General features: G+C 42.7%; 1 protein-coding gene across 11 annotated transcripts in view; it reads right to left on the bottom strand.

Moving 5' to 3' along the window:
• Nucleotides 1–20,420, bottom strand: part of ST3GAL3 (ST3 beta-galactoside alpha-2,3-sialyltransferase 3) — a gene marked incomplete at its 3' end in the record, with an annotated part of 165,599 nt that overhangs the window by 75,972 nt on the left and 69,207 nt on the right. For all 11 annotated transcript variants that reach the window (XM_084243587.1, XM_084243591.1, XM_084243593.1 and 8 more), the window contains one exon: nucleotides 14,395–14,437. In XM_084243587.1, the coding sequence (XP_084099713.1) occupies nucleotides 14,395–14,437 (43 nt within the window). The remainder of the gene's footprint in view (nucleotides 1–14,394; nucleotides 14,438–20,420) is intronic.

The raw sequence follows: 20,420 nt of genomic DNA, 5'->3' as shown, positions 1-20,420 counted from the left end.
TAGCTATTATTACTGAGTCAGGAGGCTATGCAGGAACACAGAGATGAGAACGATAGCACAGAGCTCACCCTTGCTTCTTCAGTTCTGTCCTCTTAAGCCTTCTGATAAAGATGCTTTTCTCCAATTATAAGAGGCTTGTCTCTGGGACAATGACATGACTTGGGAAGTGGAAGCAGTAACTTCAATTACCTTAAACAATCCTTTTCAGTCATTAAAGATTTTATTTTTTAAAAAAAATTTTTAAAATTTATTTATTTATTCAAGCATTGGGTACAGTCAGAAGTGCGGGAGGGTGAGAGAATTCACCAGAGCCAGAGTGGGGAACAGAACAGGCAGACTGACGAAATACACTGCTGAGGGGAGCAGCGGCAGCAGGAGAGGTCTGCACACCATGTGGGACCCTCGGCGGGGGCCGGGGATCAAACCAGCACTGCAGAGGCTGTGGGCAGCTTCGCAGCCCAGCACTCAACCACTGTGCCACGAGGGGAGAACCCCATTTTTTATTTTTTATTTCCACCCAGCCCCATTATTGTAAGTCTGCTGGCTCTTGCTTTATCTTCAGTGTCTTCATTCACCCTTGGTGGTAGGGAGCTGCTGATCCATTCTGCCTGGAGCATCAGTGGCCCTTTGCTCTCTGTGGACTCCAAAGCTGACTTGGGTTTCAGTGCAGTCTTTGCTCCACTTAGAGCAATCTATGACAAACCCAACAGCACTGTCAAATGTCTTCTTCCATCACTGTAAGAGGGACTGCTTGATCTGAACCATCTGGCATTTGTCATATTTCTCAGCTCTGGAGGCCCTGCCTTTCAGCTTTTGCTCTGGGGCACTGCAATATCTTTTCCACAAACCAGCACCCTGCTGTTTGATCGGCAATTCCACAGCCGACATCACTGCAGCTTATCTTTATCTCCAAGCCTTATAATTTACTTCAACTTGGCTCAAAGGATGTATGCCAGTAAGCTCTTGAAAAGACTTAGCCTCAGCTGCATAGGCAATCTCAGTGGCTCTCAACCAGAAATCTGCTTCAATTCAATGTTTCTATACTTTACTTTAAAAAAAAAATCCTTTTTCTGGTGGTAGTGAAAAGAACAAGAGAACTACCATTTATTGAGCATAAGTCATATGTCAGATAGTTAATTAGACAGTTACCTAATTTAGTTTTAGAGTAAACCTCTAAAGCAGGACAGCCCTGAAACCCAAACATGCAGGGCATAAGGAGCCCAAGAGAATACATGGTTGGGAGATGTGTTGTTCTGGGTTTACATCCTAAAACCTCAAACAATAAGTTCTGATAGGGATTGCTTTGAATCTATGGATAGTTCTGATAGTAGATTTCTTTTGGACATTTTAACAATATTAATTCTTCCACTTCAAAACCATGAAATATCCTTCCATTTATTTGTATCTTCAATTTCTTTCATCAATGTCTTATAGTTTTCACCTTATGGGTCTTTCAACTCCTTGGTTAAATTTAACTCCTTGGTTAAATTCCTAGGTATTTTTGAAGCAATAACGAATGGGATTTTTTTTTCCTGTTAGTTCATTGTTAGTATATAGAAATGCAACTTGATTCTGGGTGTCAATTTTAAAACCAGCAATTTTACTGAATTTATGTACTAGTTCTTTTTTTTTTTTTTAAACTTTTTTTTTTTTTTGAGGCATGTTTTATTTATTTATTTATTGGTTTGTTTGTTTGTTTTCTTTATACATGCACTGGGTATAGTCAGAATCACGGGAGGGTGAGAGAATTCACCAGAGCCAGAGCAGGGAACAGAGCAGGCACAAGGACCGAAGTACACTGCTGAGGGGAGCAGCGGGCGGCAAGAGAGGTCTGCACGCCATGTGGGACCCTCCTCCGGTGGCCGGGGAGCAGCCGGGGATCGAACCGGCGCCGCAGAGGCCACGGGCAGCTTCGCAACCCAGCGCTCAACCGCTGCGCCACGGGGGAGGCCCATGTATTAGTTCTAACCATTTTTTGGTGGAGTCTTCAGTTTCCTACATATAATATCATATCAACTACACATACACAGTATTACATCTTCCTTTCCAATATGGATGCGTTTTATTTCTTTCTTTGCCCTAACTGCTTTGGCTAGAACTTCGAGTACTGTGGTAAACAAAAGTGGGGAAAGTGGGCATCCCTGTCTTGCTCCATATCTCAGCACTGAGTACAAGGTTAGCTGTGATATGGGCTTTACTACGCTGATGTATAGGGTTCTCTCTACATCCACATCATAGAGAGTTTTTTCATGAATAAATGTTGAATTTTATTCATGTGCCAAGGATGCTTGGCACATCCTTGGACACATGTTTTTTGTGTCTATTGATACAATAATGATTTTTATCCTCCATTTTGTTATTAGTGTGGATCACATTGGTCCTATGTGTCTTGAACCATTCTTGCATCCCTGGACTAAACCCCACTGGCTATGGTACATGATTTGCTTAATGAATCACTGAACTTGGTTTGCTAGCATTTTGTTGAGAATTTATATTTATCAGCAATACTTGCCTGCAATTTTCTTTACCTGTAGTAACCTTCTTTGGTTGTGGTATCAGGATAATCTCAGCCTCATAAAATGAATTTGTGTTTATTTTATGAGCAAAAAAAGTGTTCCCTTCTAATTTTTTGGAAAAGTTTGAGAATTGTAATTATTCTTTGAATATTTGATAGAATTTACCAGTGAAGCCTGCTAGCCCTGTACTTTTGTTTGTTGGGAGGTTTCTGATTAATGATTCAACCTCCTTGCTAATGACTGGGTTATTCAAATTTTTTATTTCTTCATCACTCAATCTTGGTAGTTTGTTTTTTTTTAAGATTTATTTATTTATGCATACAACAGCTGGGGTACAGGCCAGAGATGCGGGGGGTGAGAGGATTCACCAGAGACAGAGTGGGGAACAGAACAGATAGACTGACTGAAACACACTGCTGAGGGGAGCAGGGGGCGAGACAGGAGAGGTCTGTTGTGCCATGTTGTTGTTCCTTGGCCGGCCGGGGATCAAACTCGTGCTGCAGAGGCTACGAATTGCTTCATAGTGCAATGTTTAACCCCTTGTGCCACCAGGGAGGCCGAATCTTGGTAGTTTAAATGATCATTTTAATATGACCAGAAAACTAGTTACCATTCACATTTCCCTGCCTATCCTGTGGGAAGCCTGGTGTTTGTGATCATCACCAACAAAGCAGAGTCACAACCCCTAAGAGTCACTGGAACCAGTACTGCTGGGTGGTCCGTGGAGAAGTCTATGTGGTGTCATGAGAAATGAGGTAACAGCATGAAATAAATGGTACTGGAGGGATGAAGAGACAAGAGCGATATTGTTTCTGCAAGACAGGGTCCAGGGAGCCACGGCACTGTGATTAATAGTGGTATTGCCACCTTTATCTCATGGTGGGAGATGTGAAATTAAGAATGATGCACTCGACAATAAAAAACATGAAGAGATGCTTCATGAACAGAAAGTGATGGCTTCTGGATGCTATGACGAACCTTCACAACACTGACTGGATAATAAGCAAATACATCAGTATCTTTTCTTTCCCTGTTGTTCTAAATCCTCACCAATAAATAACTGTATCTCACACAGCCCTACCAACGTGCTTATACAGCAGAGGCTGAAATATATTTGTCTGGGGCTTGGCACATCCTTGGAGTGGCCTTACTCCAAAGGAGTACCATCTCATTTCTGGCCAGAGAAACTGACTCTAAACTATCCTCTGTTCTCACCAAAGCCCTGCCTTCTTTGGCAGAAAGAACAATGGATATAAAGGTAAAAAGACCAGAGTTTAAGTGACAAGCTCTTCCACTTACTAGTTATGTAACTACAAATAGGAGATCATCATTTTCCTCTTAACTCTTAAAATTGTTACAATAATACATATTTTAATAATCTTTTTTTTAATAGAGGCATTTTTTTTAATTTATTTATTCATTTGTTTGTTTGTTTGTTTTGTTTTGTTTATACATGCACTGGGCACAGTCAGAAGCGCGGGAGGGTGAGAGAACTCACCAGAGCCAGAGCGGGGAGCAGAGCAGGCAGAAGGACCAAAGCACACTGCTGAGGGGAGCAGCGGGCGGCAGGAGAGGTCTGCACGCCATGTGGGTCCCTCCTCCGGTGGCCGGGGAGCAGCCGGGGATCGAACTGGCACCACAGAGGCCGCGGGCAGCCTCACAACCCAGCGCTCAACCGCTGCGCCACCGGGGAGGCCCAATAATACATATTTTATAGGACTGCAGCACTGTTATATCAGAGGCAGTTTTGAAGATATGCAATTACTCTTTCTACTGTTTTAAACTTTGATTTATGCTTTTATCGCTTCCAGATTCCTCTACTTTAAGGAGAAAAAAATTGGTTCTTTTCATTTTTCCTACTTGGACTATTCTCTCCAAACTCCTCATTGGCCAGGAGGCCAGTACTTGTTTTTGGGGTCTTTTTAATGTGTCATTCTCATGGGTGTGAAATGCTATTTCATTATGGTTTTAACCTGCACCTCTTTTGGAAGCAATGACAAACATTTTTTCATATATCTATTTACCTTTCTGGATATCCTCTTTGGTAAATTGTTCAGAGAGCTGCTGCCCATTTATTAATTGGGTTGTTTGCTTTTCTGGGGTTGAACTGTATGAGTTTTTATAATGTATCTTGAATATTAACCCCTTGTTGGTTACATGTTATGTGAATATTTTCTTCCATTCAATAGGATGCCTTTTTTTTTTTTTTAAAGATTTATTTATTTGGGCCTCCCCAGTGGCACAGCAGGTTGAGCACAGTGCTATAAAGCTGTCTGCAGCCATTGCAGCACAGGTTCGATTCCCGGCTGGCCAGGGAGATTCCCACGTGGCGTGGCAGACCTCTCCTGTCATGCCCGCTGCTCCCCTCAGCAGTGTATTTCGGTCATCTGCCTGTTCTGCTCCCTGCTCTGTCGCTGGTGAACCCTCTCCCCCTCCTGCACCTCTGGCCTATACCCCAGCTCTTGCATAAAAATAAATCTTTTAAAAAATTTTATTTATTTATGCATACGAGAGCTGGGGTACAGGCCAGAGATGCTGGGGGTGGTGAGAGAATTCACCAGAGACAGAGTGAGGAACAGAACAGGCAGACTGACTGAGATACACTGCTGAGGGGAGCAGTGGGCGAGACAGGAGAGGTCTGCTGCGCCATGTGGGTTGCTCCCTGGCCGGCCAGGGATGGAACTTGTGCTGCAGAGGCTGCCGATTGCTTCATAGTGCATTGCTTAACCCCTTGTGCTACCAGGGAGGCCCTCAATAGGATGCCTTTTTAACCTTTTTGTTTTTCCTGCTACATGAAAATTTTTGAACTTGAGGTAATTATTATGTAATGTCCATCTCTATCTCTTATTACCTTGTTTAATTGGAAATCTATTTTATCGGATATAAATAAAGCTGTTGCTGACTTTTTTGATTACCATTTGTTTGCAGGACTGTCTTCCAGTTTTTAACAATAAGTCTGTGCTTGTCTTTGTTGGTAAGATGGATTTCTTGTAAACAGCAGAAGGTTGGGCTTTGTTTTGAAATCTATTCAGCCACTCTACACCTTTTGACAAATGAATTCTAAAATCATGTTTGAATTGTATCAAATGCTGTTTCTACACCTATAGATATGATTATTTTCTTCTTTAGTCTACTGAAATGATGGGTTACATTCATTGATTTTCTAATGTTGACCGGACTTGTAAACCTGGAACAAATCCCACAGAGTTGTGGTATATACTTATTTTTATACTCTCAAGAACCCTGGGCGTATAAAATTTCCTGTTGTCCTCCTTTTAATTGTTAGTAAAATAATTTTAGTTTTGATTAAAGGAACCAAGAGAAACGGCAGGATTTTTTTTTTCTTGTTTGATTTGGTTTGGGTCTCTCTCTCTCTCTCTGATGGTGGCAGTAATTCTTGAAAAGACAAAGCCTCCAGGAGACGTGAACTCAAGACCCCAAGGGCAGGGGCCACTCTGTCATCCTCATCACCATATTTCCCATTCCCCAAACTCTTCCACTATCAATACTTGGAGGATCTGGGTTTTTATGAGTGGCACTATTCTCTCATCTTCTCTTCCTCTGTGCTTAGTTGATTTAATGAACATTTACTATGCATCACAAACACTACTATTCTGGAAATAAACCTATGAGCACGACATTCATAGTTCCTTACCTTATAATATAGTTGTTTAAACTTAGTGTGAATTTGGGAAAGACAGTGTGAATTTGGGAAAGATAAGGGTTAAAATACTGGTTTATTCACAGGAAGTTCTGGGAATATAGGTAAATTAATTATTGCTCTTATGGTAATTTTCTCATTTGTTAAAATGCATTAAAATACCATCTACTTCATGGAGTTGCCCAGCATTCATTCATTCAACAAACATTTATGAGTGATCACTAAGTACTAGGCATTGTTTTAGATGTTAGCAAATAGTAGTAAACAAAATAGACAGTCCCTTCTGCTCTCCCTCTAGTTGGGAAGATAGATAATCCTCAAACAAGTAAAACATGGGATATCCAACAATGATAAATAATCCAGAAAGGGGAACAGGGGCTGCCAATGGAAGGTGGGATTTTAAATGGCATGGGCTGGGATGACTTATGTAAGAGATGGCATTTGAGCTAAGGTCTGAAAAGGTGGGAGAATGTGCAGTCTCTGCAGGTATTTAGGGAAGAACATTTCAAACGAATGAGCAAATGTCAGGAGTCTGAAGCAGGAACAGACTTGGCATATTTAGAACACAGCAAGAAACCCACTATGGAATAAACAAGGAAAGTAGTAAAGACTAGGGGTGTAGACTGTGTAGGGCTCCAGTGCACGTGACAAAAACTCTGGCTCTTACTCTAAGAGCAATGAGGAGCAGTCAGAAGTCTGATCAGAGGAGTAACAAGACCTACCTCGTATTTTAACAGACCCACTTTGGCTTTAGTGTGGAAGTAAACCATAGGGCAGCACCATGATAAACAGGAGCATAACAACAAGGAGGCAGATGATGGTAATTTGGTCTGAGTGATAGTCGTGAAGGCAGAAAGAAGTCATAGGATCTGAAGATATTGAAGTAAAGGGTTTGTGGATGACCAGCTTGGTGTCAAAGAGTTTTTGACCTGAGCAACTGGAAGGATGAGGTTCCCACTTACTAGGGTAAGGAAGATTCTGGAAAGTGAGGTATGTGAATGAGAAATTTGGTTTTGGACACATTAAGCGTGTGATACCCAATATACATGCAAGTGAAGGCGGTAACTGGATAAACAAGTGTGGAGTGCAGGGAAAGAGGAGTGGACTTGAACTCTAAATCTAGGAGTCATTTGCATGTGGATGGCCTTAAAAGTTATGAGACTGGGGCCTCTCTGGTGGCCTAAGGGTTAAGTCTCAGTGCTGTCACCACAACGGTCTGAGTTTGATTCCTGGCCAGGGAGCCAACCCACATATGGTGCAGTAGAGCTCTCCTGTCTTGCCTGCTGCTCCCCTCAGCAGTGTATTTCAGTCAATCCTTCTGCTCTGCTCCCCACTCTGCCTCTGGTGAATCGTCTCACCCCTCACACCTCTCTCTGGCCTATACCCTAGTTCTTCTATTCAAAAGTAAGTAAATAAAATCTAAAATAAAAAACAAAAAAAAAAAAAACCCATGAGACTGGATGAGATGATCTAAGTGGCTGCTGTGAGGAACAGGTAACATAGAAAGTGTCCAGTATGCACTGGGCATGCTAGGTATTCTACGCTTTCCACTTGCAGCCCAGGGAACAAGGCAGGGTGTCCTGGAAACAAGTGTGCCTCAGGGGATGCAATCTATAGCCCCACGTCTACAGACCTTTCGTAACTGGCTTAGGTTTCACAAGTGTCTGTGGGTTTTGGCTTCATATCTTCCTGTCTTCCATGGAATTCTTTATGAAACAATCTGAGCATTAAAGCTCCGTCCTCTCCTGGCTGGCTCCACAGGGCGACTGTACAATGTAGTCTGGTGGCACCAGACAGGTGTTTGCCCACAGCACAGAGCAAATGCATAGAACACATACCAACCCCAACACAAACAGATGACACCTCCCCTTAATAAAATCGGCTCCCAGAAGCCTGACGTCAGCTCAGGAAACACACCTGTCCACCACGGTCTGGTTCCTGCAGGCCTCCAGATGGAGTCTCTCTGCGGGATGAATGGGCATTTTCCTGGATCACAGTATCAGTCCTCATAACTGGGACAAAGATTTCCCTGGGGTTCTGTCAGAAATGCTTCGCCTCCAGAGAATGGCAGAGCTGCTACACCTTCTGTTCCTTCAAGCCTCTCGATCTCAAATGTCAGCTTCCTTATGAGGCTTATCCCATGTCTCCCATTTAAACTTGCAATCTCCTCTCAGAAGCATTCTCTGCTCGATTTTCTTCCATCACATATAATTTCCACAACACTGAAAACTTTAGTTATTACACTTTGTTTATTTCCTACTTCCTTAGATCACAGAATACTGCCTGACACATAGCAGCTGCTCAAGAATTTACTGAATGAACAAGGAAGTGCTCATCTTGATATTGGGGCAGCAGCCTTTATCCCTGAATCTCCCCCCAAGACCCTCAACTTTAAACACCACCACCCCCCCTCCCCACCAAATTCTGTTCATTGCTTGTATCAAGAATACTATCTTGGAATATTCTCACTACCCCACCCCACTCACTACCTTATAAAGATCCTTTCTACCTTTATAGATCCTTTCAGAGAACCAGAGCCTACCAGGGACCACACTTAACCCCCAGGAGGTACCACTGAGCCAGGCTGTGTGGCTGAGTGCACTGAACAGCCTGAGTGCCCACCCCCAGGGCACACAAGATTGAGTCTTAGGTAACCTTCACGCCAGCAATCAACATCTTACCAGCCTCACAACCTGTTACTCTTTTCTCTCCCTCAATTATAGCCTCATCAGCTTTGTTACCTTTAAGTTACTCTGCCTGTTCTGGGTTCTCCTCCCCGTTTTCTCAAGTATATTGACTATACCTAACTTTCTACTATATCCCACGAAGACTTGTTCCTTTATAGCTTCGCCTTCTTCAGTGAAAGTTCCTCCAGTCTTCTGCTTTCATAGAGACCGGAGTCTCCCCTGAAAACAGCCCTGGGCAGTGCAGACTGCTCTTTCTTCTATACCACATAGACTTGAGGATCTCTTCTCTCCTCTTTGTACTCCATGTATGCTTCCAAGGCCTCAGTATGGCATTGTTACTTAAAACAACCCCCCCCCACCCTCCGCCAAATTCTGTTCATTGCTTGTATCAAGAATACTATCTTGTAATATTCTCACTACCCCATCCCACTCACCACCTTAGCTCACAAGACATCCTTTCCAGTCAAGCTTATAGGCTGTTCATATGGCTTTGAATTTTCAGTTTTATCCCAATTACAAACACATAGGTGGTACACAAGAAATATTAGCTAGGGCCTCCCCGGTGGCGCAGCGGTTGAGCCTGGGTTGCGAAGCTGCCGGCGACCTCTGCGGCGCCGGTTCGATCCCCGGCTGCTCCCCGGCCACCGGAGGAGGGTCCCACATGGCGCGCAGACCTCTCCTGCCGCCCGCTGCTCCCCTCAGCAGTGTACTTCGGTCCTTCTGCCTGCTCTGCTCCCCGCTCTGGCTCTGGTGAATTCTCTCACCCTCCCATGCTTCTGACTGTACCCAGTGCATGTATAAACAAAAACAAACAAACAAACAAATAAATAAATAAAACATGCCTCTATTAAAAAATATATATATATTAGCTAAGTGGGTGAGTAAAGAAATGAAATCTAGGGCTCGGAACAGGAAGGGAGCTAAGTTCCAAACTGCATTTTGGGGTTTTATCTTCACATACTGAGAAGGGTACAGGATAGATTGACTCTCATCCTTGGGCAATTACAATTATCCCTACTTTATAGTGGGGACAGGCTTAGCATTTAAATAACTTGAAATTATAACTAGTAAGACATGGAACTAGACTTTAAAATCCATCCCAGACTCCCTCAAAATACCGCCCTTCTGAACAAGAACCTGCAGTTAAAAGGTTTTTATATCTCACTTCATGTAAGCATTCTGAATAATTTTCACAGCACTGGCAAGAGACTTTGTTATGTAGATACAAGCAGCAGGGAATAAAATAAAATTTCAGTGTCTATAAATAAAGTTTTATTGGAATACAGACTACTCACTCATCTATGTGCTGTCTGACTACTTTTACACTATGACAGCAGAGATGAGCAATAACAAAAGAGATAAAAAAAGACCCCCCAAAATACCGTAATATTACTCATCCAGCCCTTTACAGAAACATCTGCCAACCCCTGCTATAGATTTTTTTAAATCATTTAAATATATATATAAAACATCATTGTTCTTTTTTTATTTTAAACAATGTTTGCTTTTTTAAAAAAATTATTTATTTATTTGAATATTTATTTATTTATTTATTTATTTATTTATTTATTTATTTATTTATACATACATACATACATACAAGCACTGGGTACAGTCAGAAGCGCGGGAGGGCGAGAGAATTCACCAGAGCCAGAGGAGGGAGCAGAGCAGGCAGAAGGACCTAAATACACTGCTGAGGGGAGCAGCGGGCAGCAGGAGAGGTCTGCACGCCATGTGGGACCCACGCCATGTGGATCTGGCCGGAGAGCAGCCGCGGATTGAACCAGCGCTGCAGAGGCTGCGGGCAGCTTTGCAACCAAGCGCTCAACCGCTGCGCCACTGAGGAGGCCCTGCTTTTTTTCTTTTTCTTTTTCTTTTTTTTTAAGATTTATTTATTTTATACAAGAACCGGAGTACAGGCCAGATATGCAGGAGGGTGAGAGGATTCACCAGAGACAGAGCGGGGAACAGAACAGGCAGACTGATGAAATACACTGCTGAGGGGAGCAGCAGGCGAGACAGGAGAGGTCTGCTGCGCCATGTGGGATTCTCACTGGCTGGCAAGGATCAAACCCAAGCTGCAGAGGCTGCGGACAGCTTCACAGTGCAGTGCTCAACTGCCTGCACCACCAGGGAGGCCCAACAGTGTTTGCTTTCTTTTCTCAGGTGTAGTCCCCATAGAATTTATACCACCAATTCACCCATGCACCATCACCATAGTCTCTTGTGCTCTTATAGATCATTTCTTTTTACTTATCTTTCAGTTCACTAACTCTATCTTCAGTTGTATCTAGTCTATTGCTAAATCCTTTGATTGAGTTTTGAATTTGAGTCAATGAATATTTTTAATTCCGGAAGTTCTTTGTCTTTCCAATCTTTTTTTTTGTCTTTCCTGTCTTTTACATTTTATACTTCCCTATGCCATGCATATAGTTCAATTTGTCTTTTATTTTCTCAGATACAGTGTATATGATTGCTTTAAAAACTGTCTGGTAATTCAAATTTCAGAAGTCTTTGTGGGTTCCTCTCTGTTGTCTGTTGTTTTTCATGGTTCTCACCAATGCAGTCTCTTTTCTTTGTATGCTTGGTTATTCTCCACGCATTGCTCATGTTATTTGTGAGGAATTCATGTCTTCTTTCAGAGAGGATCTGCATCTGCTTCTGCTGGAAGCTTGGAGACACTGCTAGCCTGGAATACCTTCAAATGAGTTCATAGATCACTTGAGTGACAAGGACCCTAGCTATAAAAATTAAATGGTTCTGCTTCATTAACTTATTGCCCAGATCCACCCTAAATTCTGGCAACCTTTCCTACAGACCTGATTTGAGGTGCAGGTTTAATTCTAGTTTATCCTTATGAGAGTCTTTTCATTCCAGTTTAATGTGGAAAGGATCAAAATGGAAAATATGGAAGAGAAATTAATAGATCTGGAGGCCAAAATGAGAGGCTGGAGTCTAATATTTAATCAGAGTTTCAGAAGCAGAACAGGGAGACAAAGTAATACGAAGGCACTATGTAAAGAGATAATGGCTGAAAATTTTCCAGAATCTATGAATCCACTCAAAACAAAAATAAATTCTTATTATTTGTATACTTACACTTTATAGATTCTTTTTTTATTCTTCATAAAACTTCAAGAAGTATTATTATCTACCTTTTTCATAAAATTGGGATTCAGAGAGGTAAAGTGAACTATCTAAGGTCATGTAATTCTAAGCACAGGTAGAATTCAAACCCAGGTCTTCGGATCCAAATTCAGGTCACATACACCAGAAACAGAACACAATTCAAGCAGAACACAATTCAAACAGAACACAATTCAAGCAGCTCAAGGGGAGCTGATCTCTGAATACGGCTAAGGAACTCCCCCATAAAAAAGAATCCTTAATTTGGAAACTTTTCCCTGGAAGCAAGTCAAAACTTTCCCCACATATCTATGCTTTCTTCTGAAGATAGCATTGGACTGGAAAACTCTTTGCAGTAACAGTAAATTGTGAGTTAAATCAAATAAGGCCAAACCAGTTCCCCAGGCTAAAGACCAAGTTGACTCAAATGTCTCATGGAACCTGCATGGTATACAAAAGCCTACTGTGGCCCACCCAACCAGAACAGCAGAGTAGCAATGTCCTAATTCTTCTCCTTATGCTGCTGAAGATAGCTTAAAAACTGTAGTTAACATATTCTGGATAACATGTCTTTTGTTCATCAGTGTGATTCAACTTGGTAATTGCTATATCTCTTCTGTTCTGGTGGCATTTCACTTGCCTAGAACTTATCCTTGATTTGTTTTCTTCCCAGAACACTAAATTAAGGATTTTCTAAAAGTAAAGTCCGTGACGTACTAGCATAATCAAGTCCCACACCACCAATGTAAACATGTGGCTGATAACTCTCTAAAGCTTGATAAAGAGAACATCATTCTTCTCTCATAATCATCATTCTATGGTGTATAAAACCTAGGAGAATAACAACACCTGAACTCACAGAATGAGGCACCAAAGCCAAGAGGTCAGATGCCAGGAAAAGGGGCTAGATGCCAGACAATTTGGTGAGAAAGGCAAAAAGCCCCAGGTTTTACATCTTATATGGAGGTGGCCATCACCATCAGAAGTGATTCAAGGCATCAAGCAAGAGAGGAAAGAAAGAAGGGGCCTCCCTGGTGGCGCAGGCAGTTGAGCGCTGCACAGTGATGCTGTCCGCAGCCTCTGCAGCACGGGTTTGATCCCAGCCGGCCAGCGAGAATCTCACATGGCGTGGCAGACCTTTCCTGTCTCACCCGCTGCTCCCCTCAGCAGTGGGTCTACCCTCAGCAGACTATTTCGTCAGTCTGCCTGTTCTGTTCCCCGCTCTGTCTCTGGTGAATCTTCTCACCCTCCCGTGCATCTGACCTGTAACCCAGTTCTTGTATAAATAAATAAATCTTTAAAAAAAAAAAAGAGAGAGAGAGGAAAGAAAGGAGACACAAATCTGATCTTCAAGTGTGTCTGGTACATGACAGGGGTACAGGCATATAAAGATGACTAACAGCAAAAAGGCTCACAGGTAGTTTTGTGATCACTTATTGCACATTTGTTATGTGAGAGATCCTGTGTTGAGTATGAACACAGAGAGGGAATGGATCTTAAAGCATCTTAATCTAATGGGGAAGTATACAGTCATCCATGCATCCATCCATTCAACCATCCATGTGTCCATCTATCATACATCCACGTGTTCAGTGTTTACTGAGCACTTAATAGTATTGACTAGGAGGTAGGAACAGCAAGAAGGCCAGAACAGGAAAGGATTCTGGGAGAAATAGAGAGCCTACGCCCCTATAAATCAATCAACTGAAATAAATCCTTACAATAAACCTGTGAGGTAAGTAGGCTCAGAGTGATTAAGTAGTTTGTTTCAAATCACAAGGAAAGTAAATGGCAATGTGGGATTTGAATTAAGCTTTGTCTAGATCTGAGTCTGTATTCTTAAAAAACTAATAATTATTACATAGTCAATTATAGTATAGTGAGATAATTGATGATGGAGGTAGAAAATTTACAGGAAGCATAGAGGAAGAGGAGGTGGCCTGAGTTTTTCTAGAATATAAGCTAGGAAAGGAAATTTTAGCAAAGCTAGAGAAACAAAGAGGATTTACCTGTGGGAGTGACAGGAATTAAATTGAGAGAAGAAGACAGGGGCCTGATCATAGAAGGCTTTGCATGCTAGGCTGCAAAGCACCTTTGAGAGACCACTGCTTCCTGTGACTCAACCATCTTCTACTGAAGCCTTTCCTGGGGCCACACTGTCCCCCAAAAGCCTCACAATGGCTCCTTCTATAATGAGCTATATGTGTGAGTCAAATCTACGGCCTTATGTTTGTACCCACAATTCCATCCTCTCCAGGATCCTGTAGACTGTAACAGGCTCCACAATATTGTTGAGATATTGAGGACAGAGGCCCCAGTGAATAAGAGCTGATCCTTCAAAGTTGGAACCCAGGTCTCACAGACATGTCTATCACAGAGTCAAGCATGTTCTCACTTTACTCACAGTTTAGAGTCCAGCTTCAGGAGGAAGCCCAGACGATCATACTCTGAAAAAGAAAAGCAGAAAATGTCACTAAGGTCAAGTCACTGTCGACACTAGCAGATTGCATGCTCTGGACCTAGACAGCGGGGACAGATGCTGCTTCAAAGAGCAGAGCCAAATACATAAACCTTAACTAAATTAAGTCATAATACTCTCACTGAACACCGATTTTGTAAAGCATCAGGTTCAAAGCCAGGTATTCTCCAGGCCTTCTAGGCCAACCAGGCCTGTGCTTCTATGCAACTGCCTTCCTGTATTAATGTAGTACTTGAAATTGAAATACAGTAACCCACACACTGGATCCCTGGAGAAGTGAGAGGGTGGGAAGCAATCGCTGCTTCCTCTGAGCTCTAAGCATAATTTTTCTAAACCAGCCATGTTAACTATGGAGTGAAGATGTGGCCTCAAATCCATGGCAATGATCCTTTTGTGGCAATGACAAGGAATTGACAGACAGGAGATTTAAAATAAAATTTAAAAACAAACTGGCAAGACAATTGCAACAAGTGATAAATCATTGAAATTTTTTTAAGTTCTTCATAGCTTGCTTCTTCATATATTCACAAAGGTGAAGCAGTTTTACAAAATTGTATGAAGAACTAGAATTTTAAAAAGAAGAAACCTGGAAAAGAGCATGGGGAATAATAACATGTAGCCAGGAGAAGAACAAAAGTGATGTCCAAAGGTCCCATGGACTTGCTGGTGGGAAATTACAATAAACAGAATTTGAAAAAAAAAAAATGCAGATCTATCCCCAAGATTTCTCACAGCTAACACTAAGTGCAAAGCACTGATTTAACACTTTACAGCATCCTCAAAATAAAGCAGGAGAATCACAGCTATTCCTGCATAAGGAAAATGATAGGAAGCGTCGTGGAATTGTTGCTTACAGTCTGTTCAACTACTGGAGAAGGGAGGAGAAGGGGAAGTGAGTGTGTGTGTAGTTGTTATTGCAAAATGGTCTATGAATGCAGCTCTCAGCTGGATTAATCTGAAGATAAAACAGAATACCAAGACCAAACAACTGGTTAGAAAAGACCAGGCAGCAGGGATCTTGAGGAACTCAGTCTTTTTTTTTTTTTTAAAGATTTATTTTTATTTATACAAGCACTGGGTACAGTCAGAAGCGCGGGAGGGTGAGAGAATTCACCAGAGCCAGAGCGGGGAGCAGAGCAGGCAGAAGGACCGAAGTACACTGCTGAGGGGAGCAGCGGGCGGCAGGAGAGGTCTGCGCGCCATGTGGGACCCTCCTCTGGTGGCCGGGGAGCAGCCGGGGATCGAACTGGCACTGCAGAGGCTGCGGGCAGCTTCGCAACCCAGCGCTCAACCGCTGCGCCACTGGGGAGGCCCAGGAACTCAGTCTTGATAAGCACAAATGGCCAAGACAGGGAAGTTCCATGTACTGACAAGCACTTCATAGAGCTCATTCTGCAAGGCTCGCTAAGGCCAGACGTGTGCACTTCACAAGCAGTGAAGTGCAGTGAGATTAACTCCTCCCCTTAAAATTGAAGATGCCAACTGGGTCACACAACGCAACAGAAGATTCGTCTCCCTAGAGAATGGGGAAAAGGAAGTCTTTCCTCAAAACAATTCTGGTTTTGCTTTAACTCAGATAAATGGATGAGAGACTTTCTTTAAGATAGCAGGAACTTTTAAAAATCAATACAAAAAAAAAAAAGGCTTCCATTTAAAAACCAAATGTAAAAAATTTACAAAAATTACTTCCACCGTTTAATACTCTTTGAACAGTCCTGTTTCATCATTCCATGAAAAAGAAAACCTCATTAGCTTGCCAAACACCTGTCGATTCCCCCCATGTGGTCGTAACCACAGGCATTCCTGCTACTGCTTAGAGACAGTCAAGACTGCTTTGCACATAAACCCATGTTTTGGTGGGTTCCTCCCAGAGAAGTCAGAGATTGTTTTCTCCTTGCTGCAAACACAAATGTCAGAGGCCAAGCAAGAACATAACATTGATGAGGGAAGTAAAAGAATGTAATGCCCTCTCACAGGCACTCACGCTACTTATTAAAACTAAAACAAAACAAAAAAACTAAAACAAAAGTATTAAAAACAGATCCTTTTGAACTGCCTTGTTTTCATCACATATGTCCAGTAGAATTATCATAATTATATGTGTGGGTTATTTTCCAATGACATCTTAAGTTTTGGTAATCATACATACAACATGTTAAACATGTAAGAATGCTTTGCATTTTTAAAGAAATTATATCTCCCTTCCATGGCTCTTTTGGACTAACTGCTGTTTTCATTCTTTTGTTAAAAGATCCAAGTAGCAGGAATATTTCACTTTACTCTGTAAGAAAAGGTAACTGTGTGAGTCTGAGGATGATAAATGGCAACTGACTGAGTGCCCTCTTTGTCAGCACCCAGAGGGGATGGTGTCCATCTGGAGACCATGCTCCGTGGTGGAGGGGCGGCCTCCAGCTAATGATCTGGAACAGTGAGGTAGGCCCTGTGTTGCCATGTCTTTTGATTTTTTGCAAGGCAAGAATCTGAGTCTTTTAAGTTAAATTTCCCCAATTTGTAAATATTGGCAACAAGTTTAAGAAAACTTTAAAGATTAGGAGGATCAACCAAAATATGTCTATGGAGTCGGCTAGCAGCTTCAAGAGTTCATTGAGTCTGTCTCTTTTGTGGCTGCGCAAAGTAAATATTAAGTAAATGTGTGTTTACTGCTGTTACCAGGATTATTTGGTCAAAATGGTCATAAATCCAAATTAAATTGGTCTACCAGGATGCTAAAAGAGAATGTTTTTGTCACACCTCTAAGTGATAAATTTCAGGTGCTAAAAGTGTGGTGCTAGACTAAGATGCAGATTTTCAAAGGAAATATCTGAAAGTGCATGTTACATAATAAAGGTCTCTCTACATCAACTATAGAAGTTAACTGTAATACGAGATTATGGGAGAGATGATTTGAAAAATTTCCTTGGGGATAGCTGTGTTACGAACCCACCTCCCTGTAGGGGAAGAACAGGCAGTAGCTGTCTCTCAGGCAAGCCTGGTGAAGCAAGTTCAACACATAGCCCTTAAACTATGGGGACACGGTGGATGGCCCATGGGCCCCTTCTCCTGACCTCTCTAACCACAACAGAGGTTGGTCACAGGAAGCAGCTGCACTGGAACTGGCCTGCACTCCAGAAACTGTTGCAGAAGATGAATGAATGAATTCATAGGAGGCTGTTTCAGGTGTTCCAGAGATGTGCCCAGGAGGCAGACAGGCCCTCGGCAGGGAGGCCCAGCGTAAGCTTTGGGAGTCCCACAAGCTGAAGAGATAGTGAGGGGCCAGGCTTAGGTGACCTAAGCTTACATGACCCACATCAGGGGAACTTCAGAGGATGTGTCCAAAACACTCCCAAGAGCACCCCACAAGCTTTAAACACTTGCCAGTTTAGAGTGCCAACAAGATCTTTTGTCTTTTCTGCTCACATTCTCTCCCCCACCTTTTTCATCAATTCCAGAAAGTCCAGAAATGGCACCAGCAACTGGAGAAAAACCAAAGCAGGCACACGCCCTGCCCTGGTCAGGCTCTCACTGGTAAAGCCCTAATATGGGGAGGGGAAGTTACTGTAACTTTGAATGAAGTGAAAGCTATGCCTATTACATAAGGCTGGACACTCTAATTTTGGAATCGGTGATTCAATGTGACCGTAGGACTCTTATTACCTCAGACATATCAAAAAATGCCCAATTTCCAACACAGAAAATATTTTAAGGGGACAGAGGGAGACAGATGAAGGTGTCTGATATTAACCCAATGTTTCCTGCATGTTCACTATACTGGTTGCACTAACTTAGCTGCAAATAAGACAATTTAAGGCTTCAGCAGGAAAGGCCCAGGGTGCAGACTGCTTCCGGCACAATCAGAACTGACAGGAATGTGTATGGCCTCTTACTTTCCCTGACTAACTTTCCTTCCAAGTTGGGAAACATGGCCACAGTAACTTTCAGACACACATCACCTACCACTGTATGGGGGTCAAGAAGTAGCCTCTATACTAATGGCAAAACTCTGAGGGAAGAACCCTGGCCTGGCTTATATCAGCATCTCACCCCTTCATACTCAGTGAGCAAGGAGATGGGTTTTTACGTTAGCCAGGGCCAGTTTGTCCTGCTCACACAATCCTAACCTATAATTATCAGTCTCTCTCGCACCAAATGCAGGGTCTGGCACAGAGTTGGTGTTCCATAACTGTGCTGATGAATGAAAGAACAGATGGCGTGACTAACTAATCAAGAGAGCCTGACAAGTAGCCCCAGACCTGATTCTTTGTCTTCCTCCATGCCTTGCTGCAATGAGACGATGCTGGCGACAATGGCAGTAGCCACAGCTGGACCACCCTCCACAGTGGTGCTTCCCTTGCTCTGGCCATTCCTGGCTCCCAGGCGTCCAGTGACTACATCGCAGCTGCCAGCCTACAGAAAGTCTGCCCTGCTCTCCTGAGGAACTCCTCCTCAAGTCAGTTTCTGTTTTTTACTTCAGAGATCCCTTTTGATGACTCCAAATTTGCCAAGGTAATTCCCTTCTGTCATTTACCAAAGCCTAAAATGCAACCTTCTCTACAGAGTCTTCTTAAAGCTCTTGAGTAACTATGATAGCCCCACCTCCCACCCAGTCAGGGATCATACCTGAAAATCACTCTACTCTCAGGCCCAGCTACACATTCCTGAGCTGTTACTGCTGGTCTAATCCGTGCTCACTGTCTCATGGAGATCCCTGACTAGCAGACAAGCTCGAGCATAATATTTAGCAAACAGCTTTGTCTGGGGCCCAAGAAGGGAAGCTTCAGCAAAGCAGGATCTAAAGGGACACTCTCTGGTCCCCAGAAGCTGTGAGTGTGTGACATCTACTTAAGCACCTCACTGCTCGTGGACACACACAGAAGCCTGTGAGGCAGCTGGAAGAGTATGACTCCCCAGTGCTGCTGGAGCAGAGTCACCCAAGATGCTGTGATCCAGGCATGGCTCCAGGTGGAGGCCAAAACACCTGTGCTCAGCTATCTCCATGACCTCTGTATATCTGCAGCTAATGGCCTTTTACAGTCACCAAGCTGCTCTAAAAAATGTGCATTCTGCAACAGAGCATCACACTATTTTGAAATACTTGATATTAAAAAAATGAGACTAGATTTGAAATCCATTTGTTCTATTGCAAGAAATTTCAACACTGCAATTTTGATAGAGAAAAGGAAGCACCATTGGATATTGCAAACATAGTTTCAACCGTTGTAAGCTTTTGAATGAGTGTGAAAATGCTTTTACACTTTTTATCAGTTACTTGTGTGGACAGTATTTCTCTTTGATGCAACTAAGCATTTTTTATTTGCTTGGGTTTTTTTTGTTGTTGTTGTTTTTTGTTTTTATATAGAGGCATGTTTTCTTTCTTTCTTTCTCTCTCTCTCTCTCTCTCTCTCTCTCTTTCTTTCTTTGTTTTGTTTATACATGCACTGGGTACAGTCAGAAGCGCGGGAGGGTGAGAGAATTCACCAGAGCCAGAGCGGGGAGCAGAGCAGGCAGAAGGACTGAAGTACACTGCTGAGGGGAGCAGCGGGCGGCAGGAGAGGTCTCCGCGCCATGTGGGACCCTCCTCCGGTGGCCGGGGAGCAGCCGGGGATTGACCCGGCACCGCAGAGGCCGCGGGCAGCTTCGCAACCCAGCACTCACCCGCTGCGCCACCGGGGAGGCCCCAACTAAGCATTTTTTAAAAGTGCATCATTAAGAAGTCTTACCTGGAGTTACATAAAGTCTTTTCAGGCATAACACTGATAGATTGGGCTGTTGGAAAAATCATGATATATTTTTTTCTTTGAAGAACACGGAAAAAAAATGTGTCATGATTTTTCCAACAGCCCACTAAAAATTTATGAACATAAAAACAAGTTTAAGTTTTTAACTACAAATCTTAATATATTTATTTTTGTTTTGTTTTAGTCTCCATTTATATTCCGTAATACTCTGTATTT

Source organism: Talpa europaea (assembly GCF_964194135.1).
Source record: "Talpa europaea genome assembly, chromosome: 9".
Classification (NCBI taxonomy): Eukaryota; Metazoa; Chordata; class Mammalia; order Eulipotyphla; family Talpidae; genus Talpa; species Talpa europaea.
The sequence above is the reverse complement of the archived record's forward strand: the minus strand, read 5'-3'. Positions and strand labels throughout refer to the sequence as shown.